Consider the following 21,697-nt stretch of genomic DNA (forward strand, 5'->3'; position numbering starts at 1 on the left):
AGACACGCAGGTTGTCTGGGGGATTTCACTTGATCAAGAAGAAGAAGAGAAGTCAAGTGTCGTGCGCTACGTAGTTATGAGGAGCGACCATGTTCCCCTGTGAATGCATGATGGGAGCTCGAGCCACTTGGGCTTATTGCTTTTGAGTTGATTGATGAGTTTCCCCAGGGTAGGCTACTTGCAGCCGTGCCGTGCAAAGATCAATGGCTGCATTTGGAAGCCGCATTTGCTACAATATCACGCTTTGAGCCTTAACTTAGTTGCCATTTTTGTCACTCTGCTACTTTTGGACATAGTGACATTTTGTCTTAATGAACAGAGTAATTAGTTTTGTATAATTTAGCGGGCCTTTCTCCTGTCGTCGGATCTCAGTGTGCCGCCGCCGCCGCTGCTCTGGCTTATTAGTCACGTCTGGCTAGTTGCGTTTAATTACATTCTGCTGTCTTTTCTAACACTTGTTGGACATTTCATGACACCTACAGAATAAAGGAAATAAATAGAGCGCTGAGGATACAAATGACAACATTCTCTGGAAGGGAAAGTAATAGCTACAGCCTTTTGAAATGTTCCATCTTGCTTGCTTGCACTCACTCACTCACTGCCTCACTGCCTCACTGCCTCACTGCCTCACTCACTGCCTCACTCACTCACTCACTCACTCACTCACTCACTCACTCACTCACTCACTCACTCACTCACTCACTCACTCACTCACTCACTCACTCACTCACTCACTCACTCACTCACTCACTCACTCACTCACTCACATTGAATGATGATTTCTGGCATGTAAGCATTGCATCATTCATGTGACAAATGAGCTTCATGGATTCTGTGCTTGCCTTTTCACTTTGAGAACCTTTGGCGTTTCTTTTCATTCGATGATTGCACATGAAGTAGTACTTTGTGGAACAAAGTAAGGAGCGGAGTAATGGCAAGTTGCTTCCTGACTTCAAAAGACGATATGGCCTACGCTACTGAGCATGTGCTGTATCTAATTTGCTTTGAAATGAGGCCAGCTCCAAGGTCTGTCTCCATAGGGTTGAAATGTGCATGCATAATTGAGTGTAAATTAAAAGGACAAAACAAATAGAAGATTGCTGAACAATAACGGCGAGCGTATCCATCATTTACGTGGTTCGCACGCGTTGAAATATTGCTTTGGCAAAACAACACGTTGAAAAATGTCAGTCAACAATTCTTATCGACGTCCACTGGCACTAGTCTATATGGAACTTTGCACACTACATCCATTGAAATGCCGATTAGCGCCCCAGATTGGCCTCGTGCACTTGCGTGGAACTGATGAAACTATTTAACGCCTACCTCGGAGCCACTTGTCACTTATTCCTATTTGTTGTCAGTCATTTTCACTCAAGTGGATTGTGCGGGAGGGAGGGAGCCTGCAGCATGATTGAAATATATTGCCTTTGTTATTTGCACACAGAGTAAGTACAGTGAATGAGTTACATGTCAAACGCACAATTGATTAGACAATATTCAAAATATAAGCTAGAAAAATAGACAGACAGCCACCCTTCCATTTTCTTCTGAGAAGCAAAATAGTGTGGCAGATTGAATGATTCCAATGAAGTGACTTTGATTGTGACTGTCACCCAGCCTAAGATGGGTGGGTACTCCACAACTGTCACTCTCATCACCTGACATTTTGAATCAGAAAATGTCATCTTCCTTGTGTTTAATGACTTGAGGCTGGGAGGCTGGGAGGCTGGCAGGCTGGGAGGCTGGGAGGCTGGCAGGATGGGAGGCTGGGAGGCTGGGAGGCTGGCAGGCTGGCAGGCAGGCAGGCTGGCTTACTACGTCCGTGGGCGAGGCACACAAATGAACGCGTCCCCACGGGAACGCGCACATGAGCGAGCGCTCATGATTGGGTCCATTCCCACTTGACGCACGCGCACGCACGCACACACACATGTGTCACTTTAATCAGTGACAGGCACTTCCTCATTCAAATGTCCGCACATGAACCAAGGACTACGGCGATGGACGCTAAATGAGAGACGCTACCTACCACTGGGAAAGGCGAAAGAACCTTTGCACTGTGGACAACCAACTAAGTGCGTGCATGGTGAGAGAGAGCGAAAGAGCGAGCTCCGTCTACTTCCTATTAACACTTCTCTGCACGCGCGTCCATCCGTGCTGGCCACTCACAGTGATGGCAAACAACAAAAACACTATGGATGACTCTTTTGTGATGAGGAACTATTTTGCTGTGTATGAAGTTAAACTAAAAAAGATCAAACGGGGTTATGAGGATCAAAAATCTGACATGACACAATTTGGCTTATCTACTGCAGCTGAAAAAAAATGCATTCCACTTTCATAAAATGGTTCATTTATATGTCATTTGTTATTTATTTTTTTCATCTTTAACTCGCCCGGTATTGCAATTAACAATAGATCAAGTTTGAAAGCGTTTGAATCCAGCAAAGGCATTTGGCAGACTAGGGCAGAAGCTATTTTAGCTATACTCTCCTACTGACTGTTAATCACAAATCCATCAGTTACATTTGGAGCGGCTGTGTCCAAGTATCCTCCAAAGTCCGCCTTTTCACTGGCATAATGTTGTTTTGCTGATTTCATTCAAACCCGCGGGCTGGACTAGCGGCCTAGCAGGAATTTTGCCACTTCTCCAGTTTGGCCAGTATGAGCCTGATGTCAACTCATGTACATTTTGTCAATGGGGGTTCATTTGAATTGAGGCTTTTACTCTGAAGGGAGAAACACATCAGTCTTCCTGTTGCTGCTGGCTTGATGACTGTCTTTTGCTCTAGCTCTCTCTCTCTCTCTGTTTCTCCATTTCTCCCTCTCTCTGTGACTCTCTTTTCTTGCCACGATCATTTAAGCAGTGCGTGTATGTCTGGCAAAATGTGGAGCAGCCTTCGGGAGGGATGAGCTGCCGGGCAACTGAGGAGAAGGCCAGATAAGAGCAAAAAATCAACCAATCAATCAAAGGGAAAATCATTTTGTGAAGCTAGTTTTTCCACGGAAGTCCCACGCAGAGAGAGGATTGCATTCTCCCATTGTGCAAGTGTGTGTCACTCAGTTGGAGGGTGTGTGCGTGACTTCCAATCTGCGACGTAAAGGTGGATTTCGCCATGCAGACCAGCAGGTAACTAGGTAAGACTCGTGACAGACTCCCTTTGGAATTCTTTTTAGGATTGCTTTTAAGACATAACCCTGGCCAATATGACTCACTCTAGTGGTAACTCACCCAAAAAGCTATTGGCATTGTGTTTCATCAGCGATGCTCAGTCATTTGGAAGAGAACAAATGAATGACTAGAAGTAAGTAGCCCTTACGACGACGTCTTCTTGCTGACGACAGAAGATAATCTATGCTGTACCTCTCAGTTAGGAAGGTGTCGTGGGAAGACCAATGCGGTCGGTGCGTTCAATCGTGGCATTTTTGGTTTGGGGTACGAAAGCACTTTTTGGAAGGAATGAAAAGGCAATCAAGCGGTGTGACAAGAAGGTGTCAATGTGGTGATTGTTTCAGCCAATGAATTGACCAAAGTCCATAAGGTGCAGTGCATGTCCACCATGACATGACATGACGCACGCGTATGAAGTTGCCTGCCGCCACAGTGCTGTGAGGCAAAGTGGCCTTCCTTGCAGCAGAGTAGCGCTGTCTGTGCTTTTATTGGCGCCCCCTGAGTACACCAGGATGTAAAAAAACATACCTCAATGCTGACTTTAAGTAGGAGAAATAGGAATGAATTATAAATGAGTTATGTCCCAGCTGAGGGACCCCCGTCTCACTTTGATTGGAAGCAATGTGGTGAGCTAAATGTGTGCAAATGAAGTCGGATTCTCCTAAGAAGGCAGAGATGGGAAAAATAAAATGGACGTTCAAAACCGCTATTGGCTCATCGATGACCTGTCGTGTTTTCTTGCGAGGGTTGAAGTGCAGCTTTTCGGTACCAAATGTAAACAGGTGCAGCCGGGGACTTTGTGCTGCATCAGGGCTTTGACCAGCCTGTTGTCTCCAAACCAGAGGGATGCTAATGGAGGAGAGCCACCATGCAGGCAGGCAGCCACGCAGGCAGGCAGCCACGCAGGCAGGCAGCCACGCAGGCAAGGCATTACCGCTGCTAGACAGAGCGAGCGAGCGAGCGAGCGAAGGAGGGAACGCATCCGTGAGTGCTTGTGTGAGGTGTTTCCATGGCAACCTGACAGGGGTGTGTTTGGTCCCCGGAGATGGTGCCAAACTAGACGGGAGAGAGACAGAAAGAGAGAGAGAGAGAGATGGACGCAGAAGAGAAAACTCCCCCTTGTTAAGGGGGATGGGAAGGAGAGGACGGAAGGAAGGAAGGAAGGAAGGAAGGAAGCAAGGAAGGAAGGAAGGAAGGAAGAAGGGCAGGTAGGAGCGTTTGCCTCATCCTATTGTTTGTTTGCTCCTCTCCCTCCCCGCTGTGCTTGCCTGGCTAATATCCTTAGCCCTATATCCTTCCTTCCTTCCTTCCTTCCTTCCTTCCTTCCTTCCTTCCTTCCTTCCTTCCTTCCTTCCTTCCTTCCTTCCTTCCTTCCTTCCTTCCTTCCCATGCACGCAACCTGTAGTGCTCGCTGTGGTTCTATTTGTGTCACGAGAGGCAGGCGGTTGCAACAGAAAGGCCGTTGCATGCCCCCCCCCCTTGAGTTGTGTTTTGCATCAATTAAATAAACTTTATGATTGAATGAATGAGCTAGCATTCTTGTCCAAAACAGCTGCTGTTGTTGTCTTGGTACTTGTTCCTTTCACAGATTGTCAATGTTGGGGATAAAAAACTCGAAAAGGCAATCAATAGCACGGTTCAGGGCAAAAGTGTTGCTCCTATTATTCGTTGTTTCATAATTTTCCAATAATTGTGCCAGAAATTCAGTGGACCTACAGTAATTCAGTCATTTTGTACATTACATACTGTACATGTGATTATAAATGCTTAACGGTCAAAAATAATAAAACATCAAATAAAAAATATCCCGCTAAAAAAAAAAAACGACCAAAGTGCGCTAAACAAAACGTAAAGGGAGCATCAACAGTCCCGACAGGTGTGCTTCAGCAGCAGCATTTCTTTTGTTTCCCTCTGGAATGTGATCAAATAGCTGCAAGGCCAAAGCAAGCAAAGTCTCATTTGAATCGATCATGCTATTTTTGTATTGGGAAAAACGAACGAGGCGCTTCAACTTTGAGAGCCGTATTGACAATTGTGTCAATTGTGTCTACTTAAATAAGGGAGGTTCCATTCCAATCGCAACATGCGTATCCAGCCAAAGGAAAAAAATCCTATCATCATTTGCCCACCGTACTCGGACAGCTTACGTGGAGCCAAGCCAAGAGAGCTGGCTGGCCTGCTGGCTGGGAGTGTTGGAAAGATGTCATGAAGTGCAGGGGAAAAGGCTTTCACAATTGCCATGGGAGATTTGAAAGGCTTTACGTTGTCACCCAGAAAAAACCGCGATGGCCCCTCACCCTTATTTCATTCGTTATTATTCTTACTAATAATGATGCAGTATTATTAGTCGTCATCATTATTATCTTCGCTCTTAATTAAGCGAACAGACAAATTTTGTGTTGTGCCTACTTGGAATTTGGGAAAACTGACATTGCTTGTGTCCAAATAATCTCCGAAAATACGTATATCTGGAAGCCAGCCATTTAGAATGGTGCCAGATTGTGAGCGTGAGCTTGATTTACATAATAGCGTACATTGATTTTCTTCATTCATGACTTGGCAGCCAGACTGAGGGAGGATCCAGGGTCAGACAAAGCTTGGACTGGGCACGTTTCAGTTTCAATGTAAGTCTTGTGTCCAAGGTTGTCGTTGTTGTCGTCGTTGTTGTCGTCGTTGTCGTCGTTGTCGTCGTTGTTGTCGTTGTTGTCGTCGTTGTTGTCGTTGTTGATGTTGTTGTTGTTGATGTTGCCGCCGCTTTGTCTCCAAATTGCATATGCTGACTGGTCGGTCGGCAGACTAAAAGCAACGAATGCAATTATAAGAAAGCGTCATGATTGTGTTCATAGTGTGATTTGATTTTGGTCAGATGTCGCATCCAAAGCGTTCTTGGTTTGACTCATCGGCTGCTCCTTGTCCTTTGCGTCTTCAGCTGGTTGCGTGCCCACGCGTGTCCTTAAATGCGAGCAATCCGAGCTGGCGATGGATCCATTGACTTGACATTTTGTCCCAGTTGTTCAAGTAGTGGCTTAGGAGACCTTTTGTTTGTTCACTTGCCAGGCGACGTTTACTTGTTATGGTAGGTGAATTTGGAGTTTGACTGGAGGGCCCTTTTGCATTGCAGATGTGCCTTTCTGTAGGCGTCGCAACAAACTCGTTTCCCTATCTCCGCTGCTTGATTTAAATTCATCAGTGGTGCGTGGGAATTTCACAGCTCAATAATGCTCCTACGTTTCAAGTGACTTTTTTTTTTTTTTTGTTCAGGTACGGCGCACCTCCTCGTGCATAACCCTCCTCTGCTTTTTCTCACGCACTCCAGGGCTCCAAGCACAGGGGAGGTTTCATGTTGAAAAACAAAAGAAAGGACCTTGCTGGAAAGGAAACTGCACACGTATTAATATCGTAATTATAATTACCATTAAGTTTATGAACGTCCATACAATAATAATACAACTCAAAATGACAGTCTCTGTGCCTTTAGTAGCCTTCCAAAAATAAAACCATTCAGCGGAATTCTGGACAGCAGAGCCAGGTCATAATTGTTGATGAAAGTCTAAGCATTTGCCTTAAAACAATGGATACTGCAACCTTCAAATGCGCACAACACACCTGGCTTTATTAGCTTTGAATGAGGTCGGAATAAAAAAAGCCGACATGAGCAACAGTCTTTAGGCTTTGGGCTCGCTCGCCACCAACTTGTCGCTGTAGCCATTGTTTTCCACTTGATGTCGGCACGTTCCCACAAACGCCAACCATTTGAAAATTGATAAATGTACAATCAAAAACACGTGTGTAAAATCACAATTAGGTATATTTGTCGATCCCAAAGACGCTACTCGTGGATGTACTTGTGTGAATAATTTGGAGGCAAATTTCTCCCCGTAAATCTGCAAATGAGACAACAGATATAAACAAAACAGTTGTATTCATCTGTAACCCCTCTCATTTAAAATACATTGATCTGAAATATTTGTATGATAATGCAGTATAATATTTTCCTTTTCAGCAGCGTTATTCAACATGATGACTCTGTTGGCCCTCTGTTGGCCTTCTGCCACGGCGGCATATTATGGCAACGTTAGCTCAGAGAATGCTGACTCAGTAGGGGATTATGGAGACCGGTGCAATTAAAGGATTAGTGAGAGTCACACCAATTTCCTTTGTTCTCACCGTAATAAAACAAGCCTAGGCGCAATGCACTAGATGTGCAAATCGACTACAAGCCACTATGGGGGGGGGCAAAATCCAATTTTCACTTCAGTTTCTGCTTTGTACAATTGTAAGAGAAACGACGTGGCATTGACAAACGTAATACAGTAGCAGTCATTGGTCAAAAAGGGAAGAGGAACGCTTTGACTCGCCGCTACGCTGGCAAGCTTCCTCTCCAAAGTGCGCTAAATAGGTCCCTTCAAGCATTCCCATCTGGAAATCACAAAAATATGCAGAATTGGGATACTTTGATGAAGCTCACCACCCTAAAATGGTCCCATCCCAGCCCATCCCATCCCAGCCCATCCTGGCAATGCTGCCTGAAGCCTTGGATGAGTCATGTTTAAGAGATTCTCTTTAGTGGCAGGATGGTGCGGTGGTCAGGTCTTCATCATAGTTACTCGTTCTCAGGCCATCTGCTTCTGGCTGCCAAATGTGTCAAGGCAACGCATAGGAAGAAATACAGCAACATGAAGAGCGTGTAAATACATAACAGCTGGAGTATCGCAAATCATCCTGTTTGGTGGCATGGGAACAAAAGCAGCTCCCGATTGCGTTTGGATTTGGAGGAAGGGCCGTGTGCGTGTTGAGCGCAAATCAACTCGTAGAGTAAGTGCACATCCAAGCAAAGCCCAGCCCAAACACCTGCTACGCACGCACGCACCTGTGTGGATTCCATGGGCAGCCGGCTGCATTCTTAATGTGAAGCGCTTGAAGGAACAGGAATCCTATTCAAAGCAGCAATGTGGCCTTTTTGTGTTTCCTCTCAGCTGGTGCCGCGCGACGGGCAACGCATCTGCTCGTTAAGGATGAATGCCTTAGTCTGTCATTGGATGGTGGCGGCTGATTCCTTCACGCATCCTTTGCTTCCTTCTTTGGCCGAACTGGGCTGATGCTGGACATTGATGCTACAGTGTGGCCAATGTTGAATCCCATCATCCCCAGCATTCATGGCGGTGAAATTCTAAGTTTTAGTTGTGATCTGGTTGGAAATGATGAATGAGCGTGCACGCTCTCATCACCGATAGCGCTTCATCTTTCGGACTTTTGCGGAGCACGTTGCGTCTCGCCGGCTGTTTCAGCTGAGCGACGGCAATTTCTGTTCCACGGCCCTCGGAGCGCCTGACCATTTGCTGGCGGAAAGTCACCTCCACTTTCAAGCGGGTGAAAGCAGGTGACACAGGTCAGGTACAAGAAATTTGCGGAATTTTATCTAGGTACAGACAGCGTGCAACAAACCCTGTGAGTCACTGTACAAATACTAAATGAAACGCATCCTTAGCATTATTATGGCCATTACTATTATCATTATCATCGCGCGCGCGCGTGTGTGTGTGTGTGTGTGTGTCGGGGGAAATGGGTGCCTGGCGTTGGGGGTTGTCAAACATACACAAAGCAACCATCAGGGTTTGCAGCGGGCAACTCCAATTCCTATTAGCACCACCTGTCGCTTTGGGACTGCACTTAACAGCCTCCAATTTGATTTCTTTTATTTTGCACAAAGAGAACAAATGTGTTTTTTTTGGTTTGCGAGTGCGCAAAGCCTAAACGTCCCGATGAGTCTAAGTGACCGACGCAATGCTCACTCCTGCATAGATCATATCAGGACAGCCCAGTACTCCAGGCTAGAATAAACAACAAAGTGTCCAAGGCCTCTGGCCTTCACTTCACTTCACTTCATTCAAAAAGCGGAGCTTGATACGATGACGTAAGAAGGGACCCACTTGTGTGAAAGCCAGCCAGCCAGCCAGGCAGGCAGGCAGGCATCTGAGAGGGCCGCTGCCTTTTCTTGTTTCCTAGCTTGAAAGTTTTCCCACCCAAAAAGTCCATCATGAATCATTTTCAAATTCACTTTGTGAGACAATCAGAGACTAGGACGTCAATGCGCAATTTCATGATTGCAAATTGTGTGACTCATTTCATTTGTGATGCCAGACCCTCCCGGACGTTCTACTTTGAGATGAATAATGATGAGTTGCACCCATTGCCAATGCAATTGGACAACATAAGTTGCATTTAAACATGTCACTATTCGAATGAATAATTCACTCCCCCCCCCCACACACACCTCAATGAAGGACAACAGAATTGTTTACTCCATCAATCAGCGACTATTTGTGTTTAGAAGGGTGAGAACTGTGGCTTTGGTTACTATGGCAACCGTTCCGCTCTTCTTTTCGTCAAGGAGGAACAAAGAGACGTTGTAAATAATTGTCAAAACTTGCTTTCTTATTGTAGAAGCAATTACATAAGGTGAGCTTGATGACGTAGGTAGAAAAAATGGTGGTAACCATAGGAACAAAAGTGTGCTTGCTGAAATGAGCCCGTTTGTCCTGTCTCACGCAGCTTTCATCCCGCCCTACATACCGCCGGGCCAATGGCGACTATGGGTTTGGTTACCATGGAGACTAGGAATAGGGCTCGGGGTGGCTGCACTTCTGGCCCCGTATCTAAAAAAGTGACTGCGAGCTGCAAAGCGCACACGAGCCCCCAGCATGACAGCTTGGATTCTATTTTCCCTCTCGGAAGTAGCACTGTATGGACAGTACGGACGCAGCGCCGCCTTTCTTTGGGGCACCTAACAATTGGGTGGGCGGCAAACCTTGATAATCATCATCGAAATAGAACGGCCTTGTTGCTTTTTAATTGGAAATGATTGGTCCTACACATAAAAGTCATCCATGTTTTCAATCTATTTTACATCTCCTGATGGAAAAAAGAACATCTGCATCCCATCTCGTGAAGCACATTTCAAAGAAACGCCTGAAGAGAAATAACTTGATCTATTATTGCTGTAATAGCAAGTAAGCTTAAGTGCTTGGGATGTTTCCTGCCATTTATCTGTTTGCATGCTTGCTGATAGGAGAGGAAACTAGCATGGCGCTTTTCACTTGCCAAGACGTGCTAAAGTGCACTCCAAAGCCCCACGTGGCGACCGAGGCGCTTTGTCATATTTGGACTCTAATTTGCAGAGCCCCTTATTGCTCATAAATCATAATCGGGTCACGCGTTACATTTTCAACGTATTTTCGACGCACGCTTGCACGCAAAGGAGGGGCTTATTCAAGGAAGAGGCTTCCGTCACTTTGTGATGCAAATATGCAGGTGGGCGGGGCTAACGTGCAGATTTTTCACCGCAATTGCATTTGGGGTCCAGCGCGTCGAAAAGGCGCTAAAAGGTATATCCTGTCAACGTATCCACTTTTCTTGCGCTCTTTCACCATTTTAGGGCCAGGGTGGTCCAAGGCCAAGCCACCTTTTGGAAAAGGGTTGGACTCGAAATTGAGCAGCATCACGCACGGTCCGTCCCTTTAGTGCTACTCCATGGACATGGCCCTCCGCCAGGCTGCCAACGTGGCAAAAATGGCCAGCACCCGATGCTTTCAAGGAAAAGTCCTCTCACCAATGTCACCTTTGCTTGGAACAGGACCAAGGTCTCCAGTGGAGATTGCTAATCTGTCCGCCCAAATGATTTGGTGAAAAGTGTTACTAATCCCTGTTGTGTTATTCAGTGGCAGGGACCAGTGCCTAATCCCTTGCTGTTAAATAGAAGACCAGCGAAAAGTCTGGCTTGAAAAATCATGTCAATCCAATGCAGGACAGACTTGAATGACAAGATGATGGTCAGGACAAGCGATTCCCTTGAGTTTTGTAGCAAACATGAGAATCGTTGAATTGCCAATTGGCACATGTCATTTGACGTTTGGCTCGCTTCAACTTTTCAGAGCGTGGCGTCCGATCACATCCGTTTCAATCAAGTGGTGTAAAATGCTGTATGCCAGCTATTTGAACCGTTTCACAGGAAAAATCCCAACTCAAGTCAACATGCGCATGTGTATGCGATCCAATTTTGTTCCTATGAACGGCTGCTTGCGGTGAACGTGTGCCATGAAAAATGGATGAGATGTACCTTCTGAGAGTAAAACGAGACAGAAACCTAATGTGGAGGGAGGGAGGGAGGGAGGGAGCGTGTCCTTCAAGTAACACCCTGATTTAGAATTATCAATGAGACAAACAGAAAAGATTGCAACCCTTTGCTCAAGTTGAGCAGGGAAACAAAACGCCATTCAACACATTGTGCAAAATCTGTTTTTTTTGGTTTTGTTTTCAGGAAATGCGTATAAATCTCCTTTGAAATGAAAGTATGACATCTTTTCAAGCAATCTTTTGACCCAATATGTCAATGCCCTTGGATGAATGTGCTGCTGAAGCGGCACAAATACTGGCGAGTACTGATTGCCAATGAAATATAGAAAAAGAACGGCCAAGGAGCGGGCTCATTTGGCAAATCATTATTTTCAGATGGATTGCTTTTGCAGGCAGCACTTACAAATCAACTTGGATGGCAGGCAAGTCTTTTCGTTGAGTTTCCGTTGATGTCCAGCGCAGAGGGAAGCTTAACACTTGGGTGACACAGCCGTTTCGTTTTGTGGGAAACCCACGTCAAACTTCTTTTTTCTTTTTTTTTTTTTTTTTCTCTCGGATGCGTCTTGATTGAACATGACATGGCCATTAAGGAGTGCAGGATGCCTTTTGACAGGGTACAGTACGGCTGCTTTTTGAATACAAGCGAGGCTGGGGGTGCGGGGTAACAAGCAGCGTCAAGCTTTACCTTCAATTGCTATTTCTTCACAATTGTTTTGAAGAACTGAATTTCTTTTGGAGCGTAGCGTATAAGCCATGTGATGTCACAACATCCCGCTGGTACAGAAACATAACGCTCATATTCTTCACGCTCACTGCATAGATTCTTCGGCTGGAGCCGGTTTTTCTGCGCAAGCAATGATGAAGTATTTCTGTCTAAATTTAGAGACTGCGGGATAATTCCATATTCCGTGTATGCCCGAGGCACATTCCACATACACCAAGGCGCGTGGCTCCGCTGTTGATGGCTCAACAAGGCAGGCAGGCAGGCAGGCAGGCAGGCAGGCAGGCAGCCACGCAGGCAGGCAGCCACGCAGGCAGGCAGGCAGGCAGGCAGGCAGGCAGGCAGGCAGGCAGGCAGGCAGGCAGGCAGGCAGGCAGGCAGGCAGGCAGGCAGGCAGGCAGGCAGGCAGGCAGGCAGGCAGGCAGGCAGGCAGGCAGGCAGGCAGGCAGGCAGGCAAGCACCCTTCCGAGGAGCCAAGGCCACTGGTGCAGAAAGGAGATGTTTAATTGGTACCCTTTGAATGCACATTGCCTAATTAATCCCAATAGTATCCTGAAAACTCCACTGACATTTTGCACTCTGCAGGCCCCAATTTCCATTTTTATTGTTGTGTTTCATACGCAGTCAATTTCGCATTTTTTGGACAGCGAGCGGAAAGTACAAGGTACTTTGAACACACAGAAGGGAATTCAATATCAAGTCATCAGCTGCCCATCCATCAAATTGGAATGTAAAAGTAAGCGCTAGTGCACATGAGAAGAATAAATGAATGTTTCGGCAACATATCATCCGTCTCAGGTCAATGATCTAACGCACTGTTTTGCATTGCTCACACTGCAGTCATAATGGCCCGCATGCAAACTCGCTCATGTGCAATAATTGCATTATTCATGCTGCTGCTATTATACGTATATGGAGAAGAGAAAAGCAGCAATCGCTTGAACAGCTGTAGGAGAAACAAAAGCACCGTGTCATGTTTAGGACTCCCAGGTAGCAGAAAGCACGCAAACAAACTGCTTGGAACCGGCCATTTCAAGAGGAAGAGGAGAGAGACGATGATGCGCGTACGTGTAGATAATGGACCTGGCTGGAGGCCAAGATAGAAACTTTAGGGGCGCTCGCCACTCACAATTAAGCAGACAGCAGCTCGCCATAAAAAAGCAAACATTTGACGGAGAGGGGGTTCTTCACAAATGCTCTTTTGACACCATCATATCAAAGAAACAATAACGGGGCCGAGTAGCGGTTAACATTCTCGCTAATGTTCCGGGTTTGAGCCCAGGCCCTCCTCTGTGGATAATAAAACTTGCAGATCACACGCTAAAAGGCATGATTCATTTATACCGCCGCCTGTGTCTTGTGAGATCAATATTGTATCTGAGCGTAGTCATTAAAAATGAATTGGCTCGGTCCAGTCAAGTTGTCAAGGCAAAATCGTGGGGCGCTAATGTCATGAACAAGGAGGGCTCCAACGGAACACATGGATGGGCCCGCTTTGAAGCATGGCCACTTTGAAGACCTGTTTGAAATCCAATCATCCATCACACAATCATCTGGCGAGCTTGAGCGTCCCCTTCGCTTGGTCCTTTTCTGCTTTTTCCCGCACCGTTTTACGCCTCGCGCTGGCGTTTGCACTCGCTCCGAGTGACTCACGCTTCAGCCTACAGCTCCTTTTAACCGTCACAGTTTCACTGTGACTCTAATCCAATTCAGAAGCAAATCCCTAAAACACTGAAGTCTCAGAATTGTAAGGCTTGGTGTTTGCCTTCCACTTTGCAAATGCCACGGTTGAAATGTACACGAAAGAAGAAGAGCTTGAGCAATTCAACCGCCGCATAGGCAGTGCAAAATAACAGTCAATCCCACCCAGCAGTGGTTGATGATCTGAAAAATGTACGCGTGGAAATTAGTGGGACATTTCTGCAGAGCTATAATTCATGATTTCATTGTATCCATTTGAATCTTTGACTATGATGAGATACTAGTTCTATATATTTGTTGTTTGTTTGGCCATTTGACGGAGCAGAGCTATTGGCGATGCCCACAAATCACCTGAGCGGTTGCTCACTGCAGCACCGGACAACCGGCCTGTAATTATTCAAGCGAACGCCGGGCCTGGGAGGAACATTGGCTGACGGCTAAAGGCAGACTGATAAATACACGGAGACAGGAGCAGGCTCGCGGATGGATAATAAGCTAGACCGACAGAGATAGTCGCCCGAGTTCAAAGCGCTTGGACGGACGGAGGGACGGACGGATGGATAGGCGGGAAGATAGGTGGACAAATAGCCAGGCTTGGCAACACCTTCAACTCAGGCAACCGGGGTCATGAATGAATGACATTGGCTTCCATTTGTATGTTCTGCCAATTCCGGGACTGAAGAAAAATGAATAAAACAACACTCCTCTTCGTCGATTTGTCCTGTCCTGGGTTTCATTAATTTGATTGGCAGACAGACGACGCGGGGCAGATGAGAGTCACGGCTTGCGGTTGCCCTGGCGACGGCCTGCTCTTTGTTACAAGCTGCGTTCCTGGCATCTATCTGACGCGTCTTATGCTGCGATCGATCAATACCCCGCCCCGTGGAGACTGTTGAGCGAGCGGATGTTTGTGCCGTGCCAGGAGTGTGAAAAGGGAAGGTGGGTTGGGGTGGGGTGGGGTGGGGTGGGGGGAGGCCCAAAAGAAGAAGCTGAGTGCTGGACTGACTGGTGAGGTCTTGATGGCTTCTTTTTAATGTCACTCGCATCCATATCAAAGTAGGCTTTGTGTCTGTCTGGGTGATTTTCATCTGCTTAGCTTGCCAGGATTCCACGTTGACACAACTCTCACATCTCTGGGTTGTTCCTTTTCCCTCCCCTCGTCAGCGCGTTCAAATATTTCCAGCGCTCATCACTTCATTGGCAAAGATAGCATAGCCATGAGCAGAATGTAGATACGTTTGGTAATGAGGCAATGATTGCCAGCTTCTCTGTCCCTCCCTATAGGAATGAGCGATTGTTCTGTAAAATAAAGCATTTCAAAAATACAATGATGTGAGTAAATATTTGCATGCCCATTCACTTGCTATTTTCTCTTGAGCATCAAGCGAGTAATACTTGAATACAGAGGATAAGAGAGCACTTTTTTTAGACTATCATGTGTCCCTCCCTCCCCCTCCCTCCCTCCCTCCCTCCCTCCCTCCCATGTGATTATGGAAGCAAATATTTGCTGCCACTACATTGTTGATTGTCTGCGCCCCGATCAATTTGAACAATTGTGAAGCTGCAAAAGCAAAATGTACACGCACGCGCAGGCATAAACGGCGGTGTAATGAGGGAGGCTCCTCATTTGTGGCCACTGTGGTTAGCCCGCGAGCTTTTGCTGTGATGAACGTTGGCATTTTGGATGAAGCGTTGTAACAAATGTCTTTGGTTCTTCCTTCCAGGGCCCGATGGTGATGGTGTTTTGGACGCGTAAGGAGCTGTGCGGCGCCAGCGGGCAACGTGGGTAAACCAGTCATGCGGCGCTACCGCATCCTTGCGGGTGGGGCCGTGCTGCTTCTCCTGGCCCGACTGGCCCTGAGTTGCCCCGCCCGATGCGAGTGCTCCGCCCAGAGCAAGTCGGTGAGCTGCCACCGCAAGCGCCTCACCGCCGTCCCCGAAGGCGTCCCCATCGAAACGCGCGTCCTGGACCTCAGCAAAAACAAGCTACGCGTCGTCACCCCCGACAACTTCTCGTCCTTCCATCTCCTGGAAGACCTGGATCTCAGCGACAACCTGATCAGCGTGGTGGAAATCGGATCCTTTCGCTCTCAGCTGGCTCTGCGCTCGCTCAACTTGCGCAGTAACGCCATCCAGCTGGTTCCGGCGGGCGTGCTGTCGGGCCTGGGCAACCTCACTGGCCTTGACCTCAACCACAACAGACTCGTGGTTCTGCTGGACCACGCCTTCCAAGATCTGCGCAAGTTGGCCTCCCTCCGGGTGGGCGACAACGAACTGGTTTTCATCTCCCAGAGGGCCTTTGTGGGATTGAGCGGACTGCAAAGTCTGACCCTGGAACGCTCCAATCTCAGCGCGGTGCCGACCGAGGCCTTGGCGCATCTCCACAACCTGGTGGAACTGCGAATGCGCCATTTGAGCATCGCTTTGCTCAAGCCGTTCTCTTTTAAAAGGCTCTCGCGCCTGTGCCGCCTGGAGCTGGATTATTGGCCCTGGTTGGACAGCCTCCCCCCTCTGTCGCTGCACGGCCTCAACCTCACCCAATTGTTCCTGACCAACACCAACGTGTCGGCCTTCCCCGGCGCCGCCTTGCGCCACCTGCCCTACCTCACTCACCTCAACTTGTCTTTCTCCCGAATCGAGCATATCCATCAAGGCGAGCTGGGCCACTTCCCGCACCTGACGGAGCTTCGTCTGCAAGGGGCTCGGCTCCTTTCCATCGAACCGGACGCGTTCGTCGGCCTGGTGTCCTTGCAACTCCTGGACGTGTCGCAAAACCGCCTGGACTCTCTGGAGAGGGGGGTTTTTGCCTCGCCCGACGCCCTCCAGAGGCTTTGTCTGGGTGGCAACCCCTTGGTGTGCGACTGCAGGCTGCTTTGGTTGCTGACGAGCCACAAGCCGCCCTCCCTCCATATTCTCGACCTGCAGCCCCAGTGCAGCGCCCCCGAGTACCTGTCGGGAAAAACTCTGCGCGAGCTCAAGGAGCCGCTGGTCTCTCGCTACATGACCTGCACCGAGCCTCGGATCGGAGCCAACGCCACGCAGTTGCTGATGGCCCACGAGGGCCAGCCGGCCCGCTTGAGCTGCGCGGCCGAGGGAGCGCCCAGGCCTTCGGTGGTCTGGATTACTCCTCACAGACGCTACGTGACGGCCAAGAGCAGCGGCAGGGTGGAAGTCGGAGCGGACGGCACCCTGGAGATCAAGGCGGCCGAGCTGCACGACAGCGGGGTGTACCGCTGTATCGCCAGCAACCCCGCCGGCAACGCCAGCCTGTCGGCCTCCTTGGCCGTCAAGAGCCTGGGCGCGAGGGACGGCAGTAGCAACAGGAGCTCAAATTACATGGCAAACTCCAGCAGCAGCGGCGGCAGCAGCAGCGGCAGCACGTGGGGGAACGGCACCGTGTTGTACAACATGACGGTCCCCATAGACATCAAGACTATCATCATATCCACGGCCATGGGCTGCCTGTCCTTTCTAGGCGTGGTGGTTTTCTGCTTCCTGCTTCTGTTTGCCTGGAGTCGAGGCAAAGGACGCCATAAGAGCAACTTTGATATCGAGTACGTCCCGCGCAAAAGCAACGGGGCCTCGGCCGAAGCCGCGGAAAGCAGCGGCCCCCGACGAGTCAATATGAAAATGATTTGAACGGGAAAACTCGTGACAAACCATGTCATGTCGTCGTATAGTGGCTGTGGATGAAGGTGATTGTGTGATTCTTTCAAAGTGAAACCGTCAACGTGTTGATATGACTAATGTCCTTGCATTACATGGAATATAATACTATAATCGACATATCAATATGGATGGAGTGTTGCACTTGGCATGTGTATCAGTGGTGATGTGATGAGTCATGATGTTGTCGACTATCCGTGACATCAAAGTGAAGGACGGGGGGCGGGGGGTCTTCTGAGCAGCCGTCGGCATTGCTGCAATACGTCAGGACTAAATTGTTTAATCCCCATTTTAGCTGCAGTGTGAAAGTCGTAATCATGTGCGCTGCGCGTGCCTGGCTGTGCGTACGTACGTACGCACGTACATACGTACGTACGCATGTTGCATTTGTGTCTTTCTTTGTGCATGTGCACGCATTGCCTTTCTTATCTCAAAGAAAGATGGTGTGACGGGACTGTACATATGTTTTGTATGGGGAAGTGATTCTTAAAGTGAAGAAATGCTGCATCCATTTAGAAATGATTGTTGCCCTCATGCAATGAATCCAACTGTTGGGAAATCCACTTAACTCAGGATGTCGAGGCGTCTCCTTGGAAAGAACACTGGTCAAAAGCTCCCGGCCGTGGCACGATAAAGCACGTCGTAAATCACAGGCACTTTTTGCTGCTAGAAGGAAAAAAACAGAAAACCAACAAAAAATCCCTTGATATAATTGATAGAAAAGACTCTGTGAGCGGCCGGCCAGACACAACGGCAAAGATTTACCGGCTCGTGTCCGTCCGTCCGTCCTCTTTTGGACGAGACAAAGTTAAGCCTCAGCGAGTTAGGGCTTCAATTTCCCCTCCTATTTCTTTGATGGCACCTCTTGACTTCTTTATGGAAGGAGGCTCTGCTTATTTCATAGGTGTCGATTTCAAACTTGTAGTGGATTCTTTCTCGTAATGTTGCGTTTCTTTGTCGGCAAACCTTTCCGATGTTTGATGTAGGCAATATTGGCTGTAAAACGAGTAGCGAGGGCAAGTCCTTTGCATTACGGATGGATGTGGCTGCTGTTTATTTGTGTCATTTTGTTGTATAATTGTTTTCATATGATACATTTATGGGTATATTTTCAAAGGAAAATAAATATCAGATGCTTCCCTAGCATCAGAATAGCTACGTCTGCGATTCAATATTGATGATGGCATCATTTGCGACCGCTGCTTGAAGGTCGGGACACTTCATGTTATTGGCAAAGGGAGAGTCGTTTGCGGTTTTGACTTTCAAAGGAAATGAACGAACGAACGAACGACACGATGAATGAAGACGTCTTGACCGAGATGAAGCTCAACAAGCCGTAACCGCAGCGCAGCATCTCTCGCTTGTGGACCGACTGCTGGAGTGGGGAAAGGGTTGCTTCAACAGCTGCATACTTCATCGCCTGACAAGTCGGATGAAAGGAAATGCACATCCTGCTCGCCGCGCACATTGTTTCATTTTTAGACGCCGCTTGATGTTCTCATCCTGATGGCAAAGGGAATGCAGGTTCTCTGCGTCACAAAGACCAGATCAAAGTGCCTCGGAATGCTCTGGGTTGGCTTTTTCTTTGGTTTCTTTCCGTTGTAGGCCGCATTTTACCGAGGGCCGACGTTGCATTCATTATTACCATTTGGGTCATTTAACGGTAGATGATCTTGATTCGTCATCCATGATTGAAAAAACGTTTGATGTAACGTGACGTGTCAATCATCTCTTCCTCGTATCTTCCGTAGATGGTTGGCTCCATGATTTGACATCATTAATGCGAGTTTCATTGTAATCTCTTGTGCACTGAGCCATCCATGGAAATGCTTCAGCAAACTTCACATTCCATGCCTGGAGGCCTAACTCGTTCTTTTTTTCCATACATCTCCAATCCAAGTGTCAAGGATACGGCTTTATGAGCCCCTAGCTGAGGAGGATATTACTTGTGCGTAAAATGACGTCACGACCAACCCCTCCAGGCTCACGTGATGTACAGTATCAACTCACTTGTCACCCCGGAGGGAGGCCCACTTGCAACGCTGCGCGATATGCTCCCTTTTCTGTTATTGCTCTCATCTTTCACAGGGCGGTGGCAGTGGCAGTGGCGCTGGCAGCGGCGGCGGCGGCGGCGGCGGCGGCGCACACTGACACTTGCCACAAGGCGTGCGTCTTTTAATGGGGACGTGCTGCTTGGCTTTGACCAGGGCAGGGATGATGGCTAAGTAATGCATGGGAAGGCTTTCACCCTTATGGAAGCCATAATAAAATGTGTGGTGGCATCATTACATTTGCATGTGAAAGGAGCCAGCCAGGCAGTTGCTCTCAAGTCACAGAGCAGCTCTCTAATTGATCCCACTGACCACATGGGACCTTATCAACTGTCTCTGTTGCATTTTGTAACACAATACGAGCGAGCGGGTCGCACCGGAAGTGGTGTCATGCACCCGGAAGATGACCGGCCTCCGGAGCATGCATACTTTACTTAGGACACGGTTAGCTAGCCACCTGCGTCCAGACCAGCTCTGAAGATTCTCGGCATCGTTCTCTGAAAGTCGCTTAAATGTTTGCAAGGACCACAGCAAAGTACGTGGAGGAAAAGGATGGTCGTCGTCGACGACTGGAACATCTTTGGCTGCGGCCTTATGTTGTGTTACGCAGAGCTGGTTAGTCAAGAACTATTTTCTATTATGAATCTTCTTCCAGTTTGTACATATGCATACGTTTGACCAGTTTCTCTTCAACTGCAACTTTCATTGATATGATGTGTGTTTGTCTTGTTTCGCAGACATCAGTGAAGCTATTCGTCCCGAGCAGCGGGAGCCAGAGCGCACTCGCATTAAAGGGGAAGATGTGGGCAAAGAGGTCCACCACTTGAATGAACAAATGGAGCAGACGTTTCTTTGTACCATAAAAGAGGAGGAAGAGCCGGAGCGGCCTTGCATTAAAGAGGAGGGCGAAGACATCGAAAAGGAGGAGGAGGAGGAGGATACCTGCAAGATGCCATTGACTGGTGTTCCTGTGAAGAGTTTCGATGAGGGTCAACATGAGGTGAGCAAAGGGGCGGAGCCTCCAAGCTGCAGTCAACAAATGACCAGAGAAGGTCATGGAGACCACTGTGGAGGATCACAAGCAGCTCCACCGTCAGATAGTGATGACGTGTCATCACATGCTTCTGCTGATGAGTCTCAAAACAAACATAGGCAACACATGAGAAAGAACAACTTTTCCTGCTCAGATGGTGGCCAAAAATTCTCATTTAAAATGGCACACAAGAAACCACACTGGCGAGAAACCTTTTTCCTGCTCAGTTTGCGGACAAAGATTTTCAGCAAAGGGAACGTTAAATAGTCATACAAGAATCCAGACTGGCGAGAAACCTTTTTCCTGCTCAGTTTGCGGACAAAGACTTTCAGCAAAGGGAGCCTTAAATAGTCATACAAGAATCCACACTGGCGAGAAACCTTTTTCCTGCTCAGTTTGTGGACAAAGATTTTCAGCAAAGGGAGCCTTAATTAGTCATACAAGAATCCATACCGGCGAGAAACCTTTTTCATGCTCAGTTTGTGGCCAAAGATTTTCAGCGACGGGAACGTTGAAAAGCCATGCAGGAATCCACACTGGCGAGAAGACCTGTTGCCTGCTCAGTTTTCACCTTTTATTTGAGCAGACTTTATGAGTTTTTGCATCAAGAATAATTCTGTTCCATGTACCTTCGGATTGGGATGTTGAACTTCAGTTCATATTTTCGGCCTCAGCATTGTAATCGTTTTGTATTCTTCATTATACTTGATGCATGTAGTATATTTTGCTTTTAGTTGTGGTTTTCAACTGTAACTAATCTAAATTTATATTCAGGGCAAATGTCATAGTTTTTATTTGTGTTTAGGGTTTTGTTTTGTCCAGCTTTTCGTGTTCATGTTAAGGTTTTTGCCCCCATATTTGCCAAGACTTGTTCAAAAGAATAAAAATCCAAAGCAAGCAATACACTTTTTTCCCCTTGCGCTTGTGTGTGGGTTCAGTCCTTGCTCTCTGCACCGGAAAAAGCGAACCGATCAAGCAGGGGCCTGACACGCCATCTTTGACGCAAAATGAGACAACTACGGGGAGAAATGGAAAGCTGAGACGTACAATGATTTCAACTCCCCTCCAAAAGTGAGGCCAATTCTTTTCACTTTGCAGTGAAAATAGATCAAGCAATTGCTGCATGACAAAATATGAGCATGTGGAATGCCTTGGAATCGTGAGATCAAATGAGAGTGAATTGTACGGAATGACATTGAACAATGTGGAATCATGTG

The 21,697-nt window shown here is 47.7% G+C and overlaps 1 protein-coding gene across 5 annotated transcripts; it reads left to right on the plus strand.

Moving 5' to 3' along the window:
• The first annotated feature begins 1,910 nt into the window (after positions 1-1,910).
• Positions 1,911-21,381, plus strand: lingo2b (leucine rich repeat and Ig domain containing 2b). 5 transcript variants are annotated; one of them, XM_049740200.2, is made up of 2 exons: positions 1,911-2,089; positions 15,455-21,381. In XM_049740200.2, the coding sequence occupies exon 2, from the start codon at positions 15,528-15,530 to the stop codon at positions 17,367-17,369; it is 1,842 nt and encodes a 613-aa protein (XP_049596157.1). In that variant the 5' UTR covers positions 1,911-2,089; positions 15,455-15,527; the 3' UTR covers positions 17,370-21,381. The 5 variants fall into 5 exon arrangements, with proteins under 5 accessions (XP_049596157.1, XP_049596156.1, XP_049596159.1 ...); XM_049740199.2 differs by lacking the exon at positions 1,911-2,089 and adding an exon at positions 2,825-3,141; XM_049740202.2 differs by lacking the exon at positions 1,911-2,089 and adding an exon at positions 2,825-3,133.
• The last annotated feature ends 316 nt before the right edge of the window (positions 21,382-21,697 follow it).

Source organism: Syngnathus scovelli, chromosome 14 (assembly GCF_024217435.2).
Source record: "Syngnathus scovelli strain Florida chromosome 14, RoL_Ssco_1.2, whole genome shotgun sequence".
NCBI classification, from domain to species: domain Eukaryota; kingdom Metazoa; phylum Chordata; class Actinopteri; order Syngnathiformes; family Syngnathidae; genus Syngnathus; species Syngnathus scovelli.